Source organism: Eschrichtius robustus, chromosome 14, assembly GCF_028021215.1.
Source record: "Eschrichtius robustus isolate mEscRob2 chromosome 14, mEscRob2.pri, whole genome shotgun sequence".
Classification (NCBI taxonomy): domain Eukaryota; kingdom Metazoa; phylum Chordata; class Mammalia; order Artiodactyla; family Eschrichtiidae; genus Eschrichtius; species Eschrichtius robustus.
This window is the reverse complement of record NC_090837.1, coordinates 40,650,686-40,675,489: the sequence shown is the minus strand read 5'-3', so window position 1 is coordinate 40,675,489 and position 24,804 is coordinate 40,650,686. Positions and strand designations below refer to the sequence as shown.

General features: G+C 44.7%; 1 protein-coding gene across 2 annotated transcripts in view; it reads left to right on the top strand.

The window, feature by feature from the left end:
• Positions 1–684: 684 nt before the first annotated feature.
• The window catches only part of ANKRD29 (ankyrin repeat domain 29), a 41,115-nt gene continuing 16,995 nt past the window's right edge, over positions 685–24,804 (top strand). The window contains exons 1-7 of one of the 2 annotated variants that reach the window (XM_068563654.1): positions 685–791; positions 3,276–3,377; positions 10,835–10,945; positions 14,552–14,650; positions 15,908–16,006; positions 19,439–19,537; positions 23,168–23,266. In XM_068563654.1, the coding sequence (XP_068419755.1) occupies positions 3,303–3,377; positions 10,835–10,945; positions 14,552–14,650; positions 15,908–16,006; positions 19,439–19,537; positions 23,168–23,266 (582 nt within the window). In that variant the 5' untranslated portion in view covers positions 685–791; positions 3,276–3,302. The remainder of the gene's footprint in view (positions 792–3,275; positions 3,378–10,834; positions 10,946–14,551; positions 14,651–15,907; positions 16,007–19,438; positions 19,538–23,167; positions 23,267–24,804) is intronic. The other variant, XM_068563655.1, reaches the window with a different exon arrangement.

Here is a 24,804-nt window from a genome sequence, read left to right as displayed (position 1 = left end):
TGTATTGCGTGTGAACCTGTGTGTGTGGAATGTAGAGCCTGTGTGGAGACTGCAGTGTGTGTGTGTGAGGAATGTGGATGTGCATGGAGTGTGTGCATGAGAGAGAAGGTGGGTGTGTGAGGGGTGTTGGTGTGTCTTTTCTTTTTTCCTCCTGAACCAAAATTTTATTTAAGTTTTTAGTGCATACGAAAATTTTTCATAGCACATGACATATAAAGATGTTAGCACATTGTACTACAATAGAAAACATTTTTATCCAACTTTTGAATCATTAATATGCTTATTTCTCCTGTGAATGAATGCAGTTAGCTTAAATCAACTTTGTCACGGAGTATCAAGTAGGTTTAAAACGTGGGGCTAGGGTCGTGTGTGTGGAACCTGGAAAGTGTGCACAGCGTGAGGTGCACAGTTTGGAGTGGGAAGGAATGAGCCTGGATGTGTGACGAGTGATGTGAGGTTGTGAGCGTGCAGTGGTGTGTGTGTGAACCTGTGTGTGTGTGTAGAGTGTGCACAGTGCGTGCGGAGTTGGGAGTGTGTGTGTGGTAGGTAAGCGGAGGGCGGTCGCGTGTGACCCCCCCCCCGCCCTTCCCCCTTCCGCTCTTCTCTCCCCCGACCCCCACCCCCACCTCCACCTCGGCCCCGTCTGCGGCGGCGACAGCGCGCGGCGCCTGGAAGGCCGCCCCTCTGCGGAAGGCGGCGGGAGAGCGGGGGAGGGCTGGGCCGGGCGTCCGGGCCGGAAGCGCACCGGTCCCGGCGGGGCGGCCGCGGACATGTGCAGGATGTCGTTAAAGGTGAGCGCCGCGGGCTCCGGGAGGGAGCGCCGGGCGGGCGGCAGACCTGCGGCGGCGGGGCCCGCACCCCACCGTCCGCCCGGAGCCGCCGCGGGCCCGCAGGGTGGGGTGGCCGCCGCCCCGGGGGGCCTGGCGGGGGCCGGGAGGGAGCGACCGGGCCTGAATGGCTCCTGTGGTTTGTGGTCTAGGAGTGCGGTTTTTGCCCGAAAGGCTTTCAGTACTTCTGGCTGCAGGTGCGGTGAGCCCGGCCGCGGGGCGCAGGGGCGGCGGGGACTGTCGCCGGGGTAACAGTCAGGCGGGGGCGGGGAAGAAGCCCTGGGTCTGCGCTCCTCTGCGGCCGCCCCTCGCAGGGACCGGGGCTGCGGCACCGATGCCCGATCCTGCGTCCGCGTTCCCGAACGCCAGCCGCACCATTGCTGCCTCCTCCCCACAGGACTTTTTTGACCCTGAAGCTGAGTGACCAGCGCAGAGTGGACCTGCGATTGATTACCAGACTTCAGTGTCCAAAGAGGTTATTAAAGTCATTCATTTAACGCCCACATTTTAGGATGAGAATGAGGTTCATTGATATGCCTCTATTGAAGGTTTTAATAAAAATAGTAGTTAAAATGTATTGAGCGCATAAAATGTGCCCGACTCTGAACCAAGGGCATCATGGTGCATCTTCTGAATCCTCAGGAGGACCCACGAGATGGTACTTTGGTGCCCCCCACTTTTTCTTTCCAAATAAGAAAACTAAAACATGGAGAAGTTAAATAACTCCTCCCACAGCCGTGCAGCCAGTGTGTGAATGGTGTTCAGATTGAAACCCTGGTGTGTCTGGCTCCAAAGCCAGTGTAATCCCACCTCTTACAGTAGCTCGTGTGAGCAGAGGAATGACACGGTGAGATTTGCATGTTAGAAAGATCTCTGGCTACGGTTTGGAGAAGAGGATGGAGCTGGGAGACCAGTCAGGGCGATGTTGGGGTCATCTTGTTAAATGGTACCAGACTAGGGCACAGGTTTTGAGGATGGGAGGAAGCAGACAAATGTGAGTGACAAAATTTTTTTTAATCAGTAGAATTCGGTAATTGATGTGATTCACTGAGTTAGGGAAGGCCAGAGAAGTAAAGATAAAATGTTTGGGGTGGGACATGTCAAGTTTAAGGATGGATAGGAGTCCAAGTAGAGATGTTGGTTAGACAGATGTACAAACTGGGAGCCCAGGAGAGTAGTCTAGGCAGGAGATAGAGATGAGATTTAAGAGTGAGCAGTGTTAAGTGGTCATTGAACCCTTGGGGATGAATGTGACTGCCCAGTGAGATCATGTAAAGGTAGAAAATAAGAGGACTGGGCTTCCCTGGTGGCGCAGTGGTTAAGAATCCACCTGCCAATGCAGGGTACACAGGTTCAATCCCTGATCCGGGAAGATCGCACATGCCACGGAGCAGCTAAGCCCGTGTGCCACAACTACAGAGCCTGTGCTCTAGAGGCCGCATGCCACAACTACTGAAGCCCGCGAGCCTAGAGCCCGTGCTCCGCAACAAGAGAAGCCACTGCAATGAGAAGCCCGCACACCGCGACGAAGAGTAGCCCCCGCTCGCCACAACTAGAGAAAGCCAACGCGCAGCAACCAAGACCCAGTGCAGCCAAAAATAGATAAATAAAATTTATTTAAAAAAAAAAAAAGAAGAGGACTGAGGACAAAATCTTAAAGAAGCTCAAGACTTTAAGAATGAGCAGAATAAAGGAAACCCATTGAGAAAATGGAGGAGCAGACAGAAATGTATGAGAAAAATCAGAAGCATGTGCTATCATTAAGCCAAGAATCTGTAGTCTTTCCATAAAGGCAGAGAGGAATGCAGAGTTAAATACCACAGAGAAATCAAACAAGCTTAGAATTGAAAAGTGTCCCTTGAATTTAGTAACAAAACAGGCTCTGGTGACCTTGCTGAGAGCAGTTTTAATGCAGTGTTGAGTTCAGAAGCCAGATTGTAATAGCTTGAAAAGAGAGTGGGTGGAAACCACAAGTGGAGAGAACTCTCAAAAAATTCTGCGGGAAACAGTGGCTGCAGCAGGAATCCAGACTTGGCCATGGGTTTGTTTTCTTTAAAATGGTAGAGACTTGAGCATCTTTAAATGATAATAGACATCTCAACAATAAACAAGACAACCCAATTTTAAAATGGTCAAAGGATCTGAATAGACGTTTCTCCCAAGGAGATATACAAATGGCCAATAAGCCACTGAAAGGATATTTGACATCATTAGCCATCAGGGAAATGCAAATCAAAACCACAATGAGATACCACTTCACACCCATTAGGATGATTACAGTCAACAAGACAGACAATGACAAGTGTTGACAAGGATGTGGAGAAATTGGAACCCTCATACATTACTGGTAGGAATATAAAATGATGCAGCCATAATAGAAAACAGTCTAGTCATCCTTCAAAGAGTTAAACATAGAGCTACCATATGACCCAACAATTCTGCTTCTAGGTGTGTATGCACAAGAAATGAAAACATATGTCAGGAATTTATATCTCACGGTGCTGGAGGCTGGGAAGTCCACAATCAAGCTGCTGGCAGGTTCAGTGTCTGGTGAGAACCCTCTTCCTGGCTTGCAAACAGCCACCTTCTGGCTATCTCCTCAGAAAGGGGAGAGAAGGAGCTCTAATGTCTTCCTTTTCTTGTAAGGGCACTAACCCCACGATGGGGGCTCCACCCTCAGGACCTAATCTAAACCTAATTATCTCCAAATGCCCCACCTCCAAATATCATCACAATGAGGGTTAGGAATTCAACATAGTAACTTGGAGGGGGGAGGACACAATCATTCAGTCCATAACATGGTATATCCATACAATGGAATATCATACAACCAACAAAAGGAATGAAGCACTCATACGTAGCTACATGCATGGACCTTGAAAACGTTATGTTAAGTGCAAAAAGCCAGACACAGAAGGCCATGTATTATATGATTCCATTTATACAAAATGTCCAGAATAGGCAAATCCATAGAGACAGAAAGTAGCTTAGTGGTTGCCAGGGACTGGGGGAAGAAGGGGGTGATGGGGAGTGATTGTTAATAGGTATGAGGTTTCTCCTGGTTGATGAAAATGTTCTGGAATAGTGGTGATGGTTGTGAAACCTTGAGATTAAACTAAAAACCACTGAATTATATGCTTTAAAAGGATGAATTTTATAGTATGTTCATTATATCTCAATAAAAATGTATTTTAAGATGACAACAGGGAGTGCTGAGAGGGCTTGCGCATGGAGGGGATGTTTGAGCTGAGTGCTGAAGTTCTCAGGAGGTGGGAGGGGCAGAGATATGGATGTTTTGTAAAGTGAAGGCCAGGATGCGGTCAGAATTTGGGGTGGGCAGAAAGGAAGGTGCCAACATTTTCAGTGAAGAAAATGTTCATTTTCAGTGAAGAAAATGTCAGGAGGCGACAACTACCTTGAGGTGAGGCAGGGGATGAGAAGGTGGGATGGCCTGAGTCTTGAAGCAGCAGAGATGTGTACACCTGGTGAGAAGGGCAGTGTCTGGAAGCCAGGTGAGGAGGGCCCTGCTCCATTCCCCACCCTAGGGCTGGGGTGGGAGCAGGCCCAGCCTCCACCAGGGAGGCAGAGGAAGCTCGGTGCTAAGTGAAGGAGAAAGACGGTTGATTTTCCAGCAAGTGGAGGAGTTCCAAAAGGCACAGAGGGAAGGCTTGAGGGGGAGTCGGGGAGGGGAGCAGAGTCACAGGCCAGTGACTAACCCTGCACTAGCCCCAGCTCACATCATACCAAACATATTAAAATGTACCCTCAGCCCACAATGAGAATAGCAACTTTTGGGAATTCCCTGGCAGTCCAGTGATTTGGACTCAGCACTTTCACTGCCAGGGGCCCAGGTTCGATCCCTGTTTGGGGAACTAAGATCCCACAAGCCCTTTTATTGTACATTTTTGGAAGGATTTGTATACTATTGCTTTTAAAATTATTTAGCAACAAATAACATTTAATTTACATTTGTCCAGGATTTTTTCTGCAATTCAGTAGTTCTTGTATAGTGAGAAAATCAGACCTGCAGATTATATTCATGTGTCAGCGATATTTTATGAATACTAATTTTAGCGATTAGTAAAGTTGACAACATGTTACATTTCGTACATACTGAATGAAGTTTTCATTAACTTTGATTTTGGAGCCATAGATTAACTGTTTCATTTTCATCGGCAGCTGAAAGGCTTGTAGGCCCGAGGCCCTGGATCTCCAAGGCCTGCATTGAAAAGACCCAGCATTGTTGGCTGAGTCTGTGGGAGGATCAACAGAGCGTTGGAAACCACAATTTCGCTTCTTCTCGATGACTGAGTCACCACTTGTAGGGCTATTTGCTTCTGAACCACGTGGACACCCTTTTTTATCCTTTGTCCATTATGCTGTCAGCAGTCTCTTCTTGCTGGTAGCGCTTTGCCTCTCCAGTAAACTTCCTGTTTCACCGTTGGCAACTCCCAATTTGTTCTGGTTGGGAAAAGAGATACATGTTTGTTGGAATTGTTTTTAAAGTAAAAGCAAACTCAAAGTGCAGGTCTGAGTCTTTCTGTGGAATGAAGCTCGTGGATTTCAGTACATTAACTTTTGTCTTTATAACAGCTATTTCTCCAGGGCTGAGGTTGCCAAAAGTCTGGCACAATTTGGGGGTTAGACCCTAACCCAATGAGGGAGGTCACCATCCCAGGGGAATCATCACTAGATAAAGAATAATACCTAGGTCTTTCTTGAGCCTGTCTTACCCAAGAGGATAAAGCATCTCAATACCAGGCTTCATCTTGGTGATGGAAATTGCTCATGTCTTGGCCAGACGTACAGGAACTTATATGTTCCATCCATGTTCTGAAGGTATGTAAATTATCTCAAAATCAACTCCAGTTCATCAATCAGCTGAAATTTTTTGGATGAGCCACAGGAGAATAAATTAACAAAGCCATGTATTTTTTTAAACAGCTATATTGAAATACAGATCACATACCATTATAATTCACCCAGCTAAAGTGTTCATTTCAGTGGTTTTTAGCATATTCACAGAGTTGTGCAGCCATTAGCACAACAATCAATTTTAGAATATTTTAATCACCCCAAAAAGAAACTATATACCTCTTAGCAGTCACTGTATTCCTCCAAACATCCTCGTTTCAGAAAACTGCTAAACTACTTTCTACCTCTATTGATTGGCCTATTCGGAACATATATGTGTTAAACAGACTTTAAACGTGGTCTTGAGTTCTGAGTTTGGAAACGCCAGTGTTATACAGGCCTACCTCTTAGGCAGAATGCCTGGGTGAATAAATCACTTACTTTTTCCTCTTCGGTTTCCTATCACTTATAGAAGTGTAATGATACTTACAACGCAGGGTTAATTCTCAGTTAATGTTTATTAAGCAATTCTGTAAATTTCAGCCGTTTAGCACAAAGTGGAACGGTGACATATCAAAAACCTCCTTCTGCCCGTGGTCTCTCAACCTTCCTTATCCCCTTGTTTAATGCAGCTTCGAACATCAGAGAAATTCATCGTTGAACAAAGCTAATGTTCTCTTGATTAGATTAATTATACAAATGAAATCCACATTATTCTCAACCCTTTTTTAAACCAATAGTTTAGATCTCTACCCCCTCTTAGCTTTTAATCAGAATTCCAGTTCTGTACAAGTAACAACTTCCCTTCTGTGTTTCTCTCCCCTTCCTTCCTGTATTTAATTTCTGGTAGTGTGCTAATGACCACTGTGTGAGCCAAAATTCTGGCAGTAAATAGGGGGAAAAAAGAGAAGGGAAGATGGCATATGTGGAAGGTTATACTCAGGTTTTCTCACAGCGGATAAGATATAGGATCTCTGACTCTGGACCCAAACAGACTTGGGTTTGAATCCCGTTACTTCCTAGCTGGATGACCTTACGTAAGTCACTTCTGTGCCTCAGTTTCCTCATCTTAAAAATGGGAACAGTAACACCTACCTCATGGGGTTCTGGGAATTAAAAGCGTTAGAACAGTGAGAGTACTCAGCACACTGCCTGATACAGAGCAAGAACCCAACGTAGGTTGTCACTGCCGTGATGACAATGTCACAGCCAACAGCCTGCTTGCAGAGACCCGAAAAACCAAGGAAGAGGTTAAATAGCAATCACACAATTGGTGAAGTGCCTTAAGATTTGTGTGAAGCATTTTCACGTGCATCATCTCCTTTAAAGGCTTAAAGGGCTGCCCTTTGTAAACAGCATTTTATGATTATGTGCAGATTGTACCCAGAGGAGGTTTGGAAGTTAACTAGGCAATGTGGTCTGTAGACCCCAAAGAGAAGGAAGGTCAGGGAACTTTCCATCTTGGCAGAAGAGGACTTGGAATGAGGGTAGGAAGGAGGTCACTGGGGTCCACACTGCCTATTCCTTGCTGTCTCAGGAGGAGAGTTCCGCAGGAGGCAGGATGGTAGGACAGCTGAAAGCCCAGCCTCAAGCACCAGACTGCCTGGGGCTGAAGCCTGCCTTGTTGCTTCTCGCTTCTCACTTATGTCATCTGAGCAGTGCGATAATAATGTACCCACTTCCCCGAGCTGTGATGAGCATTAAATGAGCTAGTCTGCAGAGGATGTGCCACTGGTACGGAATAAGCACTTGGTAAGTATTAGCTCAGGATTCCTGCACTCCAGTAAAATGGGTTGGCCGCGGTGTGATAGGAGAACTTACGCATTGCTTTGCTAGACATTTCCACCTAGATGCCCCATAGGCATCTGAAACTCGGCGTGTGCAAAGCTGAACTCATCATTTTTTCCCATAATCTGCCTTTCAACCGGAGCTTCCGACTTCCATGAGTGGCACCACATCCGCCAGGCTCCCTCTCCCTCCGCTCCTGCACAGACAGTCACAGACCAAGACTATTCAGTTTAGCTCCTTGAAATTTCTCCCGTCTGTCTCATCCTGCCGTCCCCATGATCGTAGCCTCAGCTCACCATCTCTTCCCTCTCTGTACGGTGTCTCCTAACCTTGTAGACACCAGTCTCAGTCTGGCTCCAGTCCTCAGTCCATTCTTCCTGAGGCTGCCACGGGGACCTTCTAAAATGCAAAACTGGTGGTCTCTCCCCACCTTAAAACCCTTCCTTGACTCCCTAGTACCCACCGGATGAAGTCCAAGCTCCATCACATAGCACGGCAAGTCCTTCAAGATGTGGCCCTGACTACCTGCCCTACAGCATCTCCTGCCCTCTCTCCCCCCACGTCCTTCACTCCAGCCCTTGCGAGCTAGTGACGGTTCCCAGGATGCTCCCATGTCATCGCATGAGCACCCTGCATGCCTGGGATGCTCGTTTCCTGCTGGCCCATAAAGCCATTGGAGCAGAGATCAAGGTTGACTGGTACCTCTAGTCCTAGCCCCTGGCCAGTGCCACTGTCCTGAGCACATGCCAGCGACCAAGCAAATGAATTCTCCTGGACAAGTCTTTTAAAGGACTGTGAGGACTGTGCATCTAGAGCTCGCGTCTCTTGAGCGTTTGCTGTCAAAGTGCATTTGCACATATTACTTCATTTATCCTCTAACAGCCCATGACAGAGGTACAGTTGACCCTCCGTGTCTGCAGGTTCCACATCTGCCTATTCAACCACAGATCAAAAGTATTCAGAAAAAAAATTCCAGAAAGTTCCAAAAATCAGAACTTGAATTTGACCTGCACTGGCAACTATTTACCTAGCATTTACATGTGTAAGGTATCACAAGTAATGAGATGATTTAAAGTATGTGGGAGGAGATACATAGGTTATATGCAAATACTGTGCCGATTTATATCAGAGACTTGAGCATCCACAGAGTTCAGTATCCGCAGGAGGTCCTGGAACCAATCCCCCGAGGATACTGACTATACTACCACTATTAATATCATTCTCACTTTCCTGGGGCAGAGAGAAATTAAATAACCTGCCCAAGGTCCCAGAACCGGGAAGTAGCAGGGCCAGGACTTGAACTCAGCTCTCTCTCACCCCAAATCAACTACTCTATCATGCCTCCACCTCCCAGTATATCAAGCTCTTGAGGGAAAATGAAGGATTTACACCTTTTCCCAAAGCTCAGTTTCTAGAACCTTGTAGGAAACCAGGATGTCTAGCCCGTGCAGGAGAGGAATCCCCGAGGCCATCCTAAAGGCAGGAGAGGCTCCTGGCTGGAGAGCTTGTTATGACAATAGAAGTTTGTGGTGTGCAAATGGTTTTTTGAAAGGTATTTGGGGTTAAAGGGAAACAACAAAATCACTGAAAATGATTTACAATTTATGACTCTCAAGGTTTCATGTTTCCAGAAAAGCCAACAGAGCTGTTCCATGGTGCATATTAAATTGTCTTCCTGACTCACCCTCCCAAACTTCATCTTGGCCTTGTGCAATCTCTCTATTAAAGGGGCATTGTTTCGTGATTTATTATACAAGTCAAACCAGCCTTGCCATTGCTTCACCCACTTACTAACAACTGTAACATCGGACCCAGCCTGGTGCAAAAACCACAGACACTGGGTGTGAAAACTCCTGGGACAGTAAAACTTACACCTTCAGGGGAAGCAAATTGTTCACTTGGAATTTAAGGTGATCTTTTTCCTCCTAACTGAGCCAGGGAAGCATTCCAAGTATGTTTGTAATCTGCTTATCACTCCCCACTTTGCCACGCTCTTGTCCAAGAATGCACAAGAACACTAAGTTGTGTATGTGCTGAAGAGCTCCTGAAATTAAATCCTCACACCCACAGGTGCTGCCACCACTCTGCTGCCACTGGACTTTCACTTGTGACGGCTCTGTGGAGCAGCTGAAATTGTCGGTGTTTTCTTTTTAACTTAGCATTGGTGAGTTAGGTATTGTATGTAATACCTTATACATATACTTAGAAGACATATTGCATAAAAGACCCTCTGAGTCAGATACGTGCTTTAAGCCCACCCCAAAAAGTGTTTTTGTTAAACAATTTGAATACTAGAAAATTTCCTGAGACCAGCAGAATTCTTTATTAGTACCAATACTGAGTTCAGTTTTGCCTGTTGATTCTAACTTTGTAAAGAAAGTGGACAGAAGGAAAGAAACTAGTATTTGTAAGCATGTATGATGTGCTGGGCACCGTATCAGCCAATTAACCTGCATCATTTAATTTTTACCATAAACTTCAAGGCAGGTAATGTGATCTCCATCTGAGCAAGAGGAATCCAGGCCTCAGCGGGGCCAAGTCCGTTGCCCAGGGCTGGGGTGGAAACCCTGAGCTGTGTGGTTCTGTCTGTCCCTCACCCCCACCAGGGACTGTTCTCTGCAAATTCAAATTGATCTGTTTTAGAGAAGGTGGTGGTACTACAGTCAACTCTGCGGCTCTGATTCAGGAGAACTGTTCTCCAGCTCTGTTCCTTCCGTAGTTGTTCCAACGTTAACTTAGCAACTTTAAAATAACCCAGGAGTGGAGTGAAGGATCCACCCGAGGACTCACAGCAACATTTTCTGCCCAGAGTTCCTTGTTCTCAGCAGAAACCTCTGGCAAGTTCCAGCTGAAACAGAGAAAACTTGGTGGAGGGAAAGTGAGGCATTTACCCAGGCAGCTGGAATCAGGTAGAAAGTATTGAGGGCACAGAAAAGGTACCTGTAAACTCAGAACTGGGAGAGATTTCCCTCTGCTTAGAGGCAAAGAGAGATTTGGGAACACTTCAGGGAGGAAATAACATTTAAGCAGAACCTTGGCCATGAAGGATGGGGGAAAATTCATTTCAAACAAAAAGGAAACTGTGAACAAAGACACAGAGGCAGGAAAGTGAGGACATTGGTGGGAAATAGGGTATTAATAGTGCTGTGTAATCAACAACACGGCTCTTCATCACAGCCCCATGGCTCGGGTATCTGCATCCCATAACCAAGTACACGACAATCACCTGTTGCCAGAGGAGCGCTCTGTCAAATGATCAGACACATCTGGAAGGTCTCCCTTTTGAATGGTAGTGCGTACTTGCGTAGAAGTGGTCGTGTTAATGAAGGTCGATTTTAAGATCCTGTTTTGTTTTGCTTCTGCAGAAGGAAACCCCACTTGCCAACGCGGCGTTCTGGGCAGCGAGGAGGGGCAACTTAGCTCTGCTCCGGCTGCTGCTGAACAGTGGCCGAGTGGACGTGGACTGCAAGGACAGTGTACGGACCGGTCCATTCGGTACACGCATGCTGGGAGCTCGCCGTCCCCCGCTGGCATGAGCGCGCCTGCTGAATACCCTTCCTTCGCAGTGCTTGTCCGCTTTTTCATGTGTTTGCTTGCTTCATCCTTTTCAAAAAGTCCGAAGTACCACGGGGAACTTCAAAACATACTGGGAAAGCCATTACCTGCATAAAACAGGAGGGGCCACGATAGGGGAAGAGACACGTCACTGGGAATCAGAATCGGCCAAGTCCAAGAAGAAAAGGGGGAGATGATTCAGAACGGAAGGGGGCTGCCGCGGATGTGGGAGTTGGGTTTTTTCTACTGAGAGATGGAAGCCTCCACCCAGCCTCTTATCCCTTCCTTACCTTTGCAAACACCAATACCCTCATCGGCAATGAAGGGGAACTAAAAACAGGTCCTCCCACCTACTTTCAGGCATCACGGCGAGAGCCCTTCCCTCCCCGGCTAGAGGCAGCAATTTCTCTGTTCTCAGCAGGATGTCGCATCTCTGGGGACTAAGAGGACCTCAGATGAGGAGAGAGGAGATGTTCTGATTTTAGGGATTAAATAGAAATGTTTTCACAGGAGCCTTCTTGTTTTCCTGATAACAGGCTGTGCCATTTCCAGCTTTTATTGCGCAAATTTGGTAGGTGATGTCAGCCACCAGCCCAAGCGAGGTATCAAAGTTTGCTCCGCTTTGCCCCACCCCGGGCATCAGTGCAGGACAGCTTGGGGTGCACCTCCAGACCCACTTGTAACTTTCTCCAGCTTGCTCTGTGTCCCAGAGTTGGAGCTGTCTGGCCTGCCCCAGGGGACTGGCTTCCCTCTGGCCTCTAGTAGGGTTTGGCCAGTGGGAGCGTTGGCAGGAATCAGAGGGAGGGAGGACGGGGATGTTGGGGAGTCTAGACCCCCCCATCCTGTCTGGCAGCAGGACTCTCACCCTCTCCGTCCTGGGAGCCACCACCTGTCCCTCGCGCCTTCGGGCCTGGGCTAGCAGTGCAGCTCCGCTGTTACTCGCTCCCAGCACTGTTCTTTGTAGTTTCCCTACATCCAGAGCATAGCCTTATAAATAGTCTCTTTATTAAACTTTCGTCCAGTTATCCCAGTTTGAATGTACCATCTGTTCTTTGCCAGGACCCAAACTGATATGGGGTCTTGGGCATCTGTGAACTGGTCGTCGGGTCTTACTTGGGTCTTGCTGGGCAGCAGTGCCACGCTGGACAGAACTGGAGTGGGGATGCCCGTTTTCATTGTGGCCTCACCCACTGACCATGTTGATGACCACTTTACTCCTTTTTCTTAAAGTCACCCCTTTTCAGACACCCCCTATGACCTTCTCCTGACTTCCAGCTTTGTGTAGCTTAATACATCCACAGATCCCTCCTCTTTTATTTATTTATATTTTTGGCTGCGTTGGGTCTTTGTTGCTGCGCACGGGCTTTCTCCGGTTGCGGTGAGTGCGGGCTACTCTTCGTTGCGGCGCGCAGGCTTCTCATTGCGGTGACTTCTCTTGTCGCGGAGCACAGGCTCTAGGCGCGCGGGCTTTGTATTCTGTTTCTCCTTTGTCCCAACCTCTGACTTTTCCTCAGTCGACCATGATGTAGAAGTGAAATACAATGTATAAAGGAGCATTTTGGTTATTTGTTTCATTCATCTTCCCTTACTGTAAAATAGATGAGCCTGATGTTTTTTATTTTTATTTTTAAATATCCAAGTTAAGTGTTCTGTGGTTCCTGTAGCTCATGATTGATTTGTATTTTGAGACCAGTGTGACCCATGATGAAAAAATTTTCTCACCTCTCACGTAAAGGATACATTCATAGCTTGCCTGTTCAGACTGGCTTTAAATCAAGGAATCTTCTGTCTGAATGCTGAATAAAAATGTTCTCACATTCAAGAGGAAGTTAGTAACTCCAAGTTTGCTACTCTAATCTTGAAAAACATGGAGGAAGAAGTCCTCCTGAATGATGGGTGGTACAGCTGACATGAAGGTCTTACATTCAAATACCAAATGTGGTCACATGGGGTAGAAGAATATCATAAAGCACTTCTGTGAAGCCACTAGCTCTTCTTGATTCTACCTGTACTTTTACTTATAGCAAACAAGACTTTCCCCAAACTAGGATTGTCTTTCACACAAGTCAACAAAAACCAAATAATAATCTAACATTTGCTGAGGCATCATAATATTATTTTAACATCTAACTCTTACTGAATATTTAACATTACTAAGCTAAGCACATTGCCTGAATTACTGCTTTTTCCCATTTAATTTAATCAGGCAGATACTTTTACTATTCCGCATTACAGATGAGGTGAATGAGCCTTTGAAAGCTCCGATAACCAGCCCAGAATCATACTGTCAGTGACCACTCAACTATACTGCCTTCCTACAAAATCCCACAGATGTATTGAATATATAGCACGAGGCTTCTAAGAATCACCACCCCGTACCTAGTGAGGCTTCCTCACAGGCAGAGCCGTCTGTCTCTCTCGTATCCTCTCCACAGAAGCAGGCTGCTGACCACACAGGAGAGGTAGTTCAGATTACAGTTTCGAGCCCTTGAAAACAAATGTAAATTAAACCACAAAAGTCCACTTGAATTGGAATATCAGGTGGTACGTCTCAAGTCCTTGAATCTTAAAGCTGGCAGAGACCTTGGCAATCATATCATCCAGCCCCTCATTTTATTTTTTTAATTTTTAATTTTTTTAATTTTTTTATTTTTGGCTGCGTTGGGTCTTGGTTGCTGTGCGCGGGCGTTCTCTAGTTGCGGCCAGCGGAGGCTACTCTTCGTTGCAGTGCGCGGGCTTCTCATTGCAGTGGCTTCTCGTTGCGGAGCACAGGCTCTAGATGCATGGGCTTCAGTAGTTGTGGCACGTGGGCTCAGTAGTTGTGGCTCGCGAGCTCTAGAGCGCAGCCTCAGCAGTTGTGGTGCACGGGCTTAGTTGCTCCACGGCATGTGAGATCCTCCCGGGCCAGGGCTCAAACCCGTGTCTCCTGCGCCGGCAGGTGGATTCTTAACCACTGCACCACCAGGGAAGCCCCAAGCTCCTCATTTTAAAGATGAAGTAAATGAGCCCCAGGAATTGTGAGCAGTGTGCCCCCCAGGTTACGCTGCTGGTTGATGACAGAGATGGACCCCGGGGCTCCCAACTCTCACTTCTGTAGTCTCTCGTTGCATCTTTACCTGAATCAGTTTGAAAATAAAGAATTCTAAACTTAGAAAACCAACTAGTACCACTTAACCCGCTTTTTTGCATTAATAACAGTGTTTTGGCTCAGGAATCATAAAACGAGGCCATTACATCACTGCTGCCTCAAAATGCAGTAACCATGGTTCACTTGGACTGTGTGTCTGAAGGTAATGGAAGTAAGTGAATGTTTAAATTGAAAATTCCAGCCTCAGCAATTTGTCACTGTGCTTTTTCCTGTTTGGTCTGCATTATAAGATTATTCACGAGACACTTTTATTTACTGCGGGAGATGTTGCGCTCAGCTCGGACGTGTCCTGGGAGGAGCTGACGTCTGTGGCATCTTCTCCTGGCCACCTCTCTGGTGTCACATGGCCTAACTGCTCATCTGTCTCTCCCCCACCCAGCACGGCACAACGCTCCTCATGGTCGCCTCCTATGCTGGCCACATAGGCTGTGTGAGGGAGCTCATCCTGCAGGGAGCTGACATCAATCTCCAGAGAGAGGTAAGTCAGGTTTTGCACGTGAATAAGAATAACGCAGCTCTATTTACAATAGCCAGGACATGGAAGCAACCTAAGTGTCCATTGACAGATGAATGGATAAAGAAGATGTGGCACATATATACAATGGAATATTACTCAGCCATAAAGAGAAACGAAATTGAGTTATTTGTAGTGAGGTGGATGGACCTAGAGTCTGTCACACAGAGTGAAGTAAGTCAGAAAGAGAAAAACAAATACAGTACGCTAACACATATATGTGGAATCTAAAAAAAAAAAAAAAAATAGTGGTCATGAAGAACCTAGGGGCAAGACAGGAATAAAGACACAGACCTACTAGAGAATGAACTTGAAGATACAGGGAGGGGGAAGGGTAAGCTGGGACAAAGTGAGAGAGTGGCATGGACATATATATATATATACATATATATGGTATATATAGATATATATATATATGGTCTTTATATTTATCTGTTTGGTTCCAACTACTCAACTAATGTTCTTGGAGATGAAAACTATTGTGCATTGAACACAGTGGCCGTTGAGGACTTAAGTGTGTTGAGTTTAGAGGTAACCTGTGTGGTGCAAATAACGATGACGTGTAGGTCCCTGGTGACCCCCAGAATTCCCTGAGCCAGGTCAGTCTGGAAAAATAGCCAAAGAGAGGCCCTGACCTCACCCCGCGTGTTTTGGAAGCTGGAAGAGAGTGCCCGGCAGTGCTGTGGAACTGACGCTTAGAGCAGACTTCTTCCTCGGTTCATCTGTAATCCATTTTGCAATATCAGAATATTTGTCTCCTGAAGATGTACCTACCATTGTTTTCTTTAGTTAGCTCTCTAGACACATAGCATTTGCACACTTTGGTAGTCTCTAAAATTCATGTCTATTAAGAAGGTGAGGGATTTCCCTGGCAGTCCAGTGCTTAGGAGTCCACACTTCCACTGCAGGGGACATGGGTTTGATCCCTGGTCGGGGAAGTAAGATCCTGCATGTGCACAGGGCAGCCAAAAAAAAAAAGAGAGTTTTCCTATTCTAGCCCAGTTTCCTCATCCAGACCTTGTTACATCTTAACATTTCTGGAACCCAGCAGCCTCCACACTGGTCACTTACCTGAACAAGGAATACAGTCTGTTCAAATATAGCCCCCTCCTAGGCTGGAAGTTTATATACAAGGATTTTGTTTTGTTTTGTTTGCAAGCATATAAATCAAATGTAATGTAACCAAATATCTTTTAAAACCAGCCTGTCTCTCTCTCTCAGTCAGGTACAACTGCCCTGTTCTTTGCTGCTCAACAAGGACATAATGATGTTGTGAGATTTCTCTTTGAATTTGGAGCATCCACTGAATTTAGGACCAAAGTAAGAGAATTTTCTTGATTTTATACCTTGTTGAAGAATTTCAGCAGTCATGAGTTTTCATTTCTCTTCATCTATAGTATGAATTTTTGCTTTGCTTTTTACAAGATTTTCAAGCCTAAGAAGGTGGGTTTCACAAGGTTAAATTGTAATGATTCAGGGGTAGTCCTAGGAATCCAATTCAAAACATGACATTTTTACTTTGGGCTCACAATTGGAGAACTCGGGGTGGGAGGAATTGCTTAGATTCTTTCTTGTGCTGGTAACTTTCTACTCTGGGACACTGAATTTTGTTATCCGGATGGATACAGTAGCAGGTGCTTTATAACTTGCCCTGTTTTCATATGCCTTTTTCTGCTTCAAGGTTAATCCCAGTGCTATGATAGGAATTGTTGGAAGTATTAAGCCAATCCTAGTGAATCTGAGAGATTTCTAAGCAGGGTTTGGCAGGCAGTTTACTTTCTGAAATGTCCTCACTGAAATATATAACATATGATTACAGTTTATATAGTTGGGCAAGGAATTGTGGTTCTTGCTTTGAAGAAGTCATTCATTCTTCATGTTTGACATGTGGATAAGAAAACTGAGGCTGCAGAAAGATAAATTTTGTGTTCACAGCATGACTTTTCATGATAATGTTTTGTAGTAGAAGAATTTGAACTGCCAACATATTGTAATTGAAAACTTATTTCTGTCATAAAAAATTACTTCAGTCATAAAAAATTCCGAAAATTTGCCCTAGTTGGAAACTTTTAGGTTTTCTTAATTCATTGTATGTGATGTTTTGATATCAAGGGAGTTTCCAGTGGAGTTTTTTTTCCTGTTAAAACACTATTAAGTAGATCTGAATTTCAGAAAGGGTTTCTGTCTTTTCTAAAACCTACTGTTGGACTGTGTACATGCCCCCAGACATGCTGAATATAATATACAGTAATCCAAAATACATGTGTACACATATTTTATATTAAATATTATTTTATTTTTAATTATAAAAGTGATAGGGCTTCCCTGGTGCCGCAGTGGTTGAGAATCTGCCTGCCAATGCAGGGGACACGGGTTTGAGCCCTGGTATGGGAGGATCCCACATGCTGCAGAACAACTGGGCCCGTGAGCCACGACTACTGAGCCTGCGCATCTGGAGCTCCGCAACAAGAGAGGCCGCAACAGTGAAAGGCCCGCGCACCGTGATGAAGAGTGGCCCCCGCTCACCGCAACTAGAGAAAGCCCTCGCGCAGAAACGAAGACCCAACACAACCAAAAATTAATTAATTAATTAATTAATTAATAAAAAATTGATACAACTAAAAATAAAAAGTAAAGTTCTACAAACCTGACTCAACTCTGAACTACGTCAAATGATCGTGTGTGACCACATGGCTGCTTCATTCTTCTTGGCTAACAAGTTAATGCTGGCCTTTGTACATGAGCCAGTTTGTGCTGTCCCAGAAATCCATGGAACATGGGGCCCAGGGCGAGCAGTTCCACATGTTTCCATTAGGTCAACTGCAGGTGGCCAAGAGTTTTCCATGGGAAGAAGACAGTGTCAGGAGGCTTTGAGTTTTAATATGATCCTATCATCAAAACTGACTTTGTGTCAACAGCTGTTCTCATTGTAATTGAACCTATGTCCCCAAAAATGTGTTTTTTTAAATAAAAGGTATCAGCTCTTCTATGACCATCATCATGTTTTATCTATTGTCTAAACCCATTAGGCAAAGAGCTGGGAAGATTGACACAACAAAACTTGGACACGGTGCTCGTTGCTGCTAATAGCTTAATAAGCAACTTCTTAATGCCCACCCACCTCCACCTCCACCCACACCCACCAGCCTCAGCCCTCCAGTCTCTCTCCTCCATTCCCCACCCTTCAAAACGCAGCTCTTCCCACCGCACAGCCGGGCCCTTGCTGAAGCCTTACTCAGCCATGTGCTTCCCCCAGCACCTTGCCTGCCTGTGAGTGCAGGACCACGTGCAGCAGTGTTTCTCCAAGGGAGGCCCACCTGCCTCCTGCACCTCCCTGTCACCTCACATGGCTGGTCAAATGCCTCTTTCTGGGTCTCACTCCAGACCTACTGAATCTGAGGGTGGGGCTGCGAGGGTAGCCACTTTGAATAAACACTCTATGCCCAAATTTAGAAACCACACTATCTTTTATTTATGACTCGTATTTTAGGACCAGATTCCACGTTCTTGGATTGTTTACAGTTAGCTCAAATGTCCACATACCCATTCACAGAGCCAAACAAACAACACAACAATCCTAGATGGGAAAAGAGAAAGCTTCAGCCCAGCACCTGAGAAAAACCATTAAGGTCTTCATGGACTTCCCTGGTGGCGCTGTGGTTAAGAATCCGCCTGCCAACGCAGGAGACACCGGTTCGAGCTCTGGTCCGGGAAGATCCCACATGCCGCAGAGCAACTAAGCCTGTGCGCCACAACTACTGAGCCTGCGCTCTAGAGCCCACGAGCCACAAGTACTGAGCCCGCGTGCCGCAGCTACTGAAGCCTGTGCACCTAGAGCCTGTGCTCCACAACAAGAGAAGCCACCGCAGTGAGAAGCCCGTGCACCGCAACGAAGAGTAGCCCCGCTCCCCGCAACTGGAGAAAGCCCACACGCAGCAATGAAGACCCAACGCAGCCAAAAAAAAAAAAAAAAAAGAGAAAGGGTTTCAGTTGACCACAAACTCAATGAGTCAGTATTTGGTGTGGTTGGCGTAAAAGCTAATTCTAATTTAGGCGCAGAGATAAAAGTAGAGGAGATGGAACCAAGGAATGTCCCATCAGGCCGCATCTACTTCGCAGTGCTCTGTTGAGTCCTAGCACCCACATCCTAAAAGAGGTCTGGACAAATTGGCACATGTTCAAAGGAAAATGCAAAGTAGGAGAGTGAGAAGCACATGGATTAGGCTGCAGTTATCCCCGCTTTCAGTGCATGCAGATCTCGTCCCGTGAAGGCAGGGGCCCAAGAGGGCTACTCCCTAAAAACACCTTAATCTCAGAGACCTACAACTGGGTGGACCCACAGGGAGAAGCCAATGTTTGTCAGTTGGGTCTCTGGTGTGAAACCACAGGAAATGATTGTGGTGATTCCAACACACAATTGATAGGTACAGACTTTCTGTTCTGTTTCCTTTATTGAGAGGCAAAGAGATGATTCTGCGTTTGACATGAGAAATTTCTAAATTAATTGTAATAACTTAGCAAATAGCTATAATATATCTCAAGCAAGTCACCCCAGTGTACAACATAATGATGTCTTTAAGATGAACTCTGTCATGATTATAAAGAAAAAGTAAAAGAGATAAAAGAGGAAAAGTGAGTTTGTTATTATGTATGGGAAATTCTTTTCCAAAGTTCTCACCATGTGAAGAGCATCTGCTCGTAAAATTTGTGCTCTCACTGTTTTTAACGCGTTTATACTTCTTATGACCGCAGGACGGGGGCACTGCCCTGCTGGCCGCCAGTCAGTATGGGCACATGAAGGTGGTGGAGACCTTGCTGAAGCACGGAGCCAACATCCACGACCAACTTTATGTGAGTGTGTTTCAAGGGGGCTCTTGGGGGACACTTGCTCATTCCCTCATCACACATAGCATTGCAGTCTATGCCAGAAGTGGCATCTGATACAAATTATTACAGTTATCAGAGAACTTCAGGGGAGTTGTAAACAGTGTAGAATGATAGAGAAATTAAGAAAGTTGGTGATTAAGATAAGACCAGTGGATTTAGGCATTAGGATATATGTATTAAAAGAGCAAAACATTCAGAGGTCACCAAAGAGACCAGTACTGAAGTCAGAATGTCAAGGGTTAAGAGAACGGGAGGTCAATGAGTGATAGTAGAAGGACAGCACTCACCTGAGAAGTATTAAAACAAGAAAGAGAGAAAGTTGATGCAAGATAGAAGTTTCACTCATTAGTTATATGCTCCTTTCCTTCTCGACAACCATAGACAATATAAATGCATTTATGTTTTACCGGCATCATAATCAAAGATGTCATTAAAGATGTCAATCTATTATATCATTAAATTTTTTTTCCAGGACCAAAAGCATTATGACATTTAAATAAAAATGTTCCTGACAACTTTATCCACCCTTCCAAAGTTCAATACCTATGAAATGAGTGATGGGGGAGGACCCTCTTGTAACAACCCTATTGAGGACTTGCTCCAGAATTTCTTGTCTGATCATCTCATGGATCTGAAAGGAACAGAAGAACCAATAAAATATTCCTTGGTGACCTTCAGCTTACAATTGTATCAATGCATGTTAGGCAGAATAAAGAAGTTTGAATATGGGTAAAAAAAAAAAAAAAGTGACATCTGAGACATCAAAGGAAAAAGATAGAGTTAACCATGTGAGCTTTTTCTATGTAGAAACCCATAATCTTATTTACCCATCTTTGCTCTGCCCTTTTAAATCTCTTGCACATATGATATATTTCATGTACCTATGTAATTAAGAGCGTCAAAAATAATGGGATACATTATTTGTAATACGACAAGCCCAGTGTACGGACTTGCTGAAAACCAAAACAAGTCCTCCTGTTGTAGAGTTATTTGGGAGGAAGAACACAAAAAAGGAGAAATCAAGTTATTTGGAAGAGAAGTGAGGATGGGTGAATGAAGACCTCTGAAATACATGCACGCCATTGACCCTGAAAGGCATCCACTGCCAGTGTGGGTCTGTTTGCAGCTAACTGGCAATTAGCACATTACCCAAGCATTTTTAATGGTCACTCTAATTCCGTAGAATTTATGGCAAATGTTATTCTGGTTTTGGAGGAAAAACTAAAATATGGGGAGATGAAGTAACTTGACAGTCTCATGGTGAGGAGTGGAAGAATTCCTGCTTCCAGTTGTCTAGGAACCATATTTTAGGCTATTGTACCACTAGACATGAGCCCTATGCCCAGGGGTGCTATACTTTCATAGACATGTAATGAGATGTGTAGGTGTGAACTTTTCCATTTGAACACCCTTTCCAGAGTTTACACAGATACCTCTGACAAATCACCAGCCTCTTTGAAATCCATAGAAACTAGCCTTAGGCTTTGCACTTCAAAATCTGTTACCACTCTTTGAACCTGTAGCATTCCTGGTTCAATGACTAAACTACTTGACTGTGGCCTGAAGGAGTGATTCTCAACTCTGGCTGTCCATTAGAACCAGGGAGCATTAAAAAAAATTCCACTTCCTGGGCCCACTCCTGACCAACTAAGCTGGAGTCTCTGATGGCAGCTTGGGCAACAGGTGGTTCTGACATGTGCCCACATCTGAGAAACAGGGGTCTGCAGCTCTGTATTTCTTCAACTGTATATAGTGAAGTTGTATCTGAGAGTGTGTATGAGTATATGTATGTGCAGGTTGAATAGGAAGAGCCCCTGTCTTTGGAAAAGGAAAATGGGTTATGATTTTCGTAACATTACCATTAATAGTCAGCAGTCCAAATTGACTGTGGGTATAGATTTTGTACTGTTAGATAACATTCTTCCATAAGGCTCCTTGAAGCAACACTTAATTTTAGGAATGTAGAGTTTGGGGAGATCCCATTCCCATGGTAAATTCCTCTCTGTTATAAGGTAACCTAGAAATTTCATGCACCAGAACTTCCATTTTGTATTAAGACTTTTACCCTTACCTAAACAGTCCAAATATAAATGTTTCCATTAAAAACAGTTGAAATACAGGGCAGGGGGCAGGGAGTGTCAATGATTCTTGAAAACTTCTAGGAACAGAAATGTGTAACGCACAGTAAAAAAAAAAATCCAATGCATGGAGATCCGTTTTGGAAAATTCCTAAGAGTTATCAGCTGCTAAGGGCAGGGAAGACTTTCTGTGGCAACACAGTAAGGAACAGCTGAAAATTGTATCCCCATATCAAACATTTGCTTAAAAATCTGTACAGGCTGAGACTTCCCTGGCGGTCCAGTGGTTAAGACTCCGAGCTTCCACTGCACGGGTGAGGGTTTGATCCCTGGTCAGGGAACTAGGACCCCACATGCCGAGTGGCTCGGCCAAAAACAAAGAAAGAATCTGTACAGGCTGATTACTTTTTTAATGATTGCGTTGAGGGCAGTCTGGCGGCTCAGCTGACACCCACTGGAAATTCAGCACCCTCTGCCTGGTTGGACTTGTAGGGAAGGTGCTTTGATCCTGTGGTTAGTGTTCCTGACATGAGGGGTGGTAATTAGCTGGGTTAACTAGTTTTCCACTTAGGTCTGAAAGTAATGAGGCTCACTCTGTCCTGTGAATGCTGTGTGAAGTAAGCACCTAGACAGGAGGCGTGCTCTCGACTGACCCGTGTACTTGCTGAAATTAACCAATGATACGTCTTCAAGAAAAAAGAAACGCCCAGAAGATGTACAGGCCCCGTTAAAAAGAAAACTAAAGAAAATTGGAAACAAGCACTTGCTTTGGGCTTTTTATGCACGACTGCTTAGTCGTCTGTATAGGTATTGTTGGCGCCTGCTGGGCTGGCACGGAGAGAATTCATGGGCATTCTTACCAGGGTGGGAATTTTGGAAGCATCTTGTGTTTTAAAGCTTAGAGGAACTGCATGTTGGGAGAACATGGATAAGGGAGCACGAAAGAGAAAGGAGTAGGGAATATCTAATTAAAAGGATACTTTTCATTCCCAATTCATTAAAGCACACAAAATAGATTTGAGGGATTTCTTTTTTGTTTTTTATTAACAGATTTTATTTTGTTTTTTGTTTTTTAATGAACACTTAGCACTTAGTGACAAAAGGACTGCAATGGAAAATTGTGTTAAATGTGTGTTTTTTAAGTCTAAGTACAAGAGGGTGGACTCTGAGATCATGCAGCAAAAGCAGAAGGCAGCTAATGAGAAACCTATGCAGACAGAGGAAAATGATGATTATTTGGAAAACCTGAGTTTTCCAACTAGATGTATCATAAGCTGTATGACCAAGATTTTACAGAGTGAACAGTCATTACATATGTCATAACTCATCCTTATACAACTGTCTATTTTAAACTTTACCTTTCAGCCTGACTTAGTGTGATGTTTTAGAACTGTTCTTCAATGAAGAAAACGCCACACATGTTAAAAGGGGGGGAGGGGAGGAAATAAAAATCTAATTTCTTTTATAATAAATGTGAAAGATGACTTGTTAACACTTTCAATTTGCTATCTGTCAGGATGGAGCCACCGCACTCTTCCTAGCTGCCCAAGGTGGTTATTTGGATGTGATTCGATTACTGTTGTCCTCAGGAGCAAAAGTCAACCAGCCCAGGCAGGTAATGTTTGCGCGTACGCATTGGGCGGTAGGCGGGGCGGGCCTGCGGTCCTGCGGCAGCACCTGCCTAAGATAACCAGTCAGCCCTGGGCGTCTTTAAACCCTTTCGCCTCTGGGTAAAAGTTCATCTTTGATTAGGGTTTTCCCCCTTCTTTGCTTTGGGCTCACCCGAAAGCCTATGAAATCAGGCTGACACCACTATTCAGGATGTTTGGCGTCGGAGGTCAAGTACATACTCTGCCACCTCCTGTTCAAATAAATGATGGCTGTACTGGGGTCAGGAGAGTAGGCTAGCCTGGGACATAGGTAAATAGAGGCGAGTCAGGTAGCCTTGCCCTTGCTCAGTCCCTCTGCTGATTTGCTGCCTTATCTCTTACCCACCACTTCTTGTGCTGAGCCAAAGAGGAGTCCATATTCTTGGAATCATTACTGGGTTCTGCATCTTCATCTCTCACGATTACAACACCATTGAGACTTAATTTACCAAAAGAAGATGTTATCTGGCAAATCAATTAACTGATACTTAAAGGAACAGGACTACAAGGTAATACAGGCCACATTTATGAATGGTAAAGAACCATCCAAATGTAAGGCATTATAATTAGCCTCTCATAACTATTTCTGCACTAATCCATTTGTTTTTAACGAAACATTTCATATTAAGGTAACATTACTTTAAAGGTAGTTTTCTAGGGAAAAGTCAAGCTGATAACTTACCAATAAATGACATGCAGGCAGATTCCCACTGTCATGTGGCCTGATATGGGAAGACCTGTATGCTCGTTAGTGAATAGCTATAGGAACCTTAAGGTCAGCCTGAGTTCTTGGCCACAGGCTTCTTCAGACTTTAGAAATCCAAATGCATAAGGAACCTGAGAAAAGAAAGAGCCTTTGGGCAAAGTGGATTGGAGGTCAGGAATCCTGAGTTTTAGATCCAACTCTACCACTAACTAGCTGTGGGGTTTTGAACAAGTAAATGAGCCTCTCTGGACCTCTGTTATGTTATCTGAAAATTAGAAGGCTGGACAAAATGATCCTGATAATATCTTCAAGTTCCCAAATTTTGATAATTGTTTTATTCAATGTTCAATCTGTATTTCTTGAGCACTTGTCATGTGACAGACACTGCTATGAATATAAGATCATAATTTGAGAATTTTAAAGATGTTCTTAGGTTTGGATGGCCCCAGTAATACTCCTGGGAAAGGATGCTTTTAGAAAAAAATAGCACTTCCATACCTGCCAGTGTTGACATTTGGGAATTGGAATTTAGTATTTTCTTGTTGGTCCTTATTTTGAAATCATTGATTGATTCTGAATCAGAAGTTTCATTTTTGAAAATTAATGAAAGGAATTTATTTTAGATTGCTTAAGTTTGATTTGGAGGCCATTATTGAGGGTACCACTGTGAATTTAGAAATGAGAGATTATCAAGATGATCAAGTCTCTCTGTACATCTGGCACTTCAAAAACTCTGGTTGTAAAGATGCATTATTTGTACGCCTAAGGTGCTGTTTGTAAAACACCAACTTGACATGA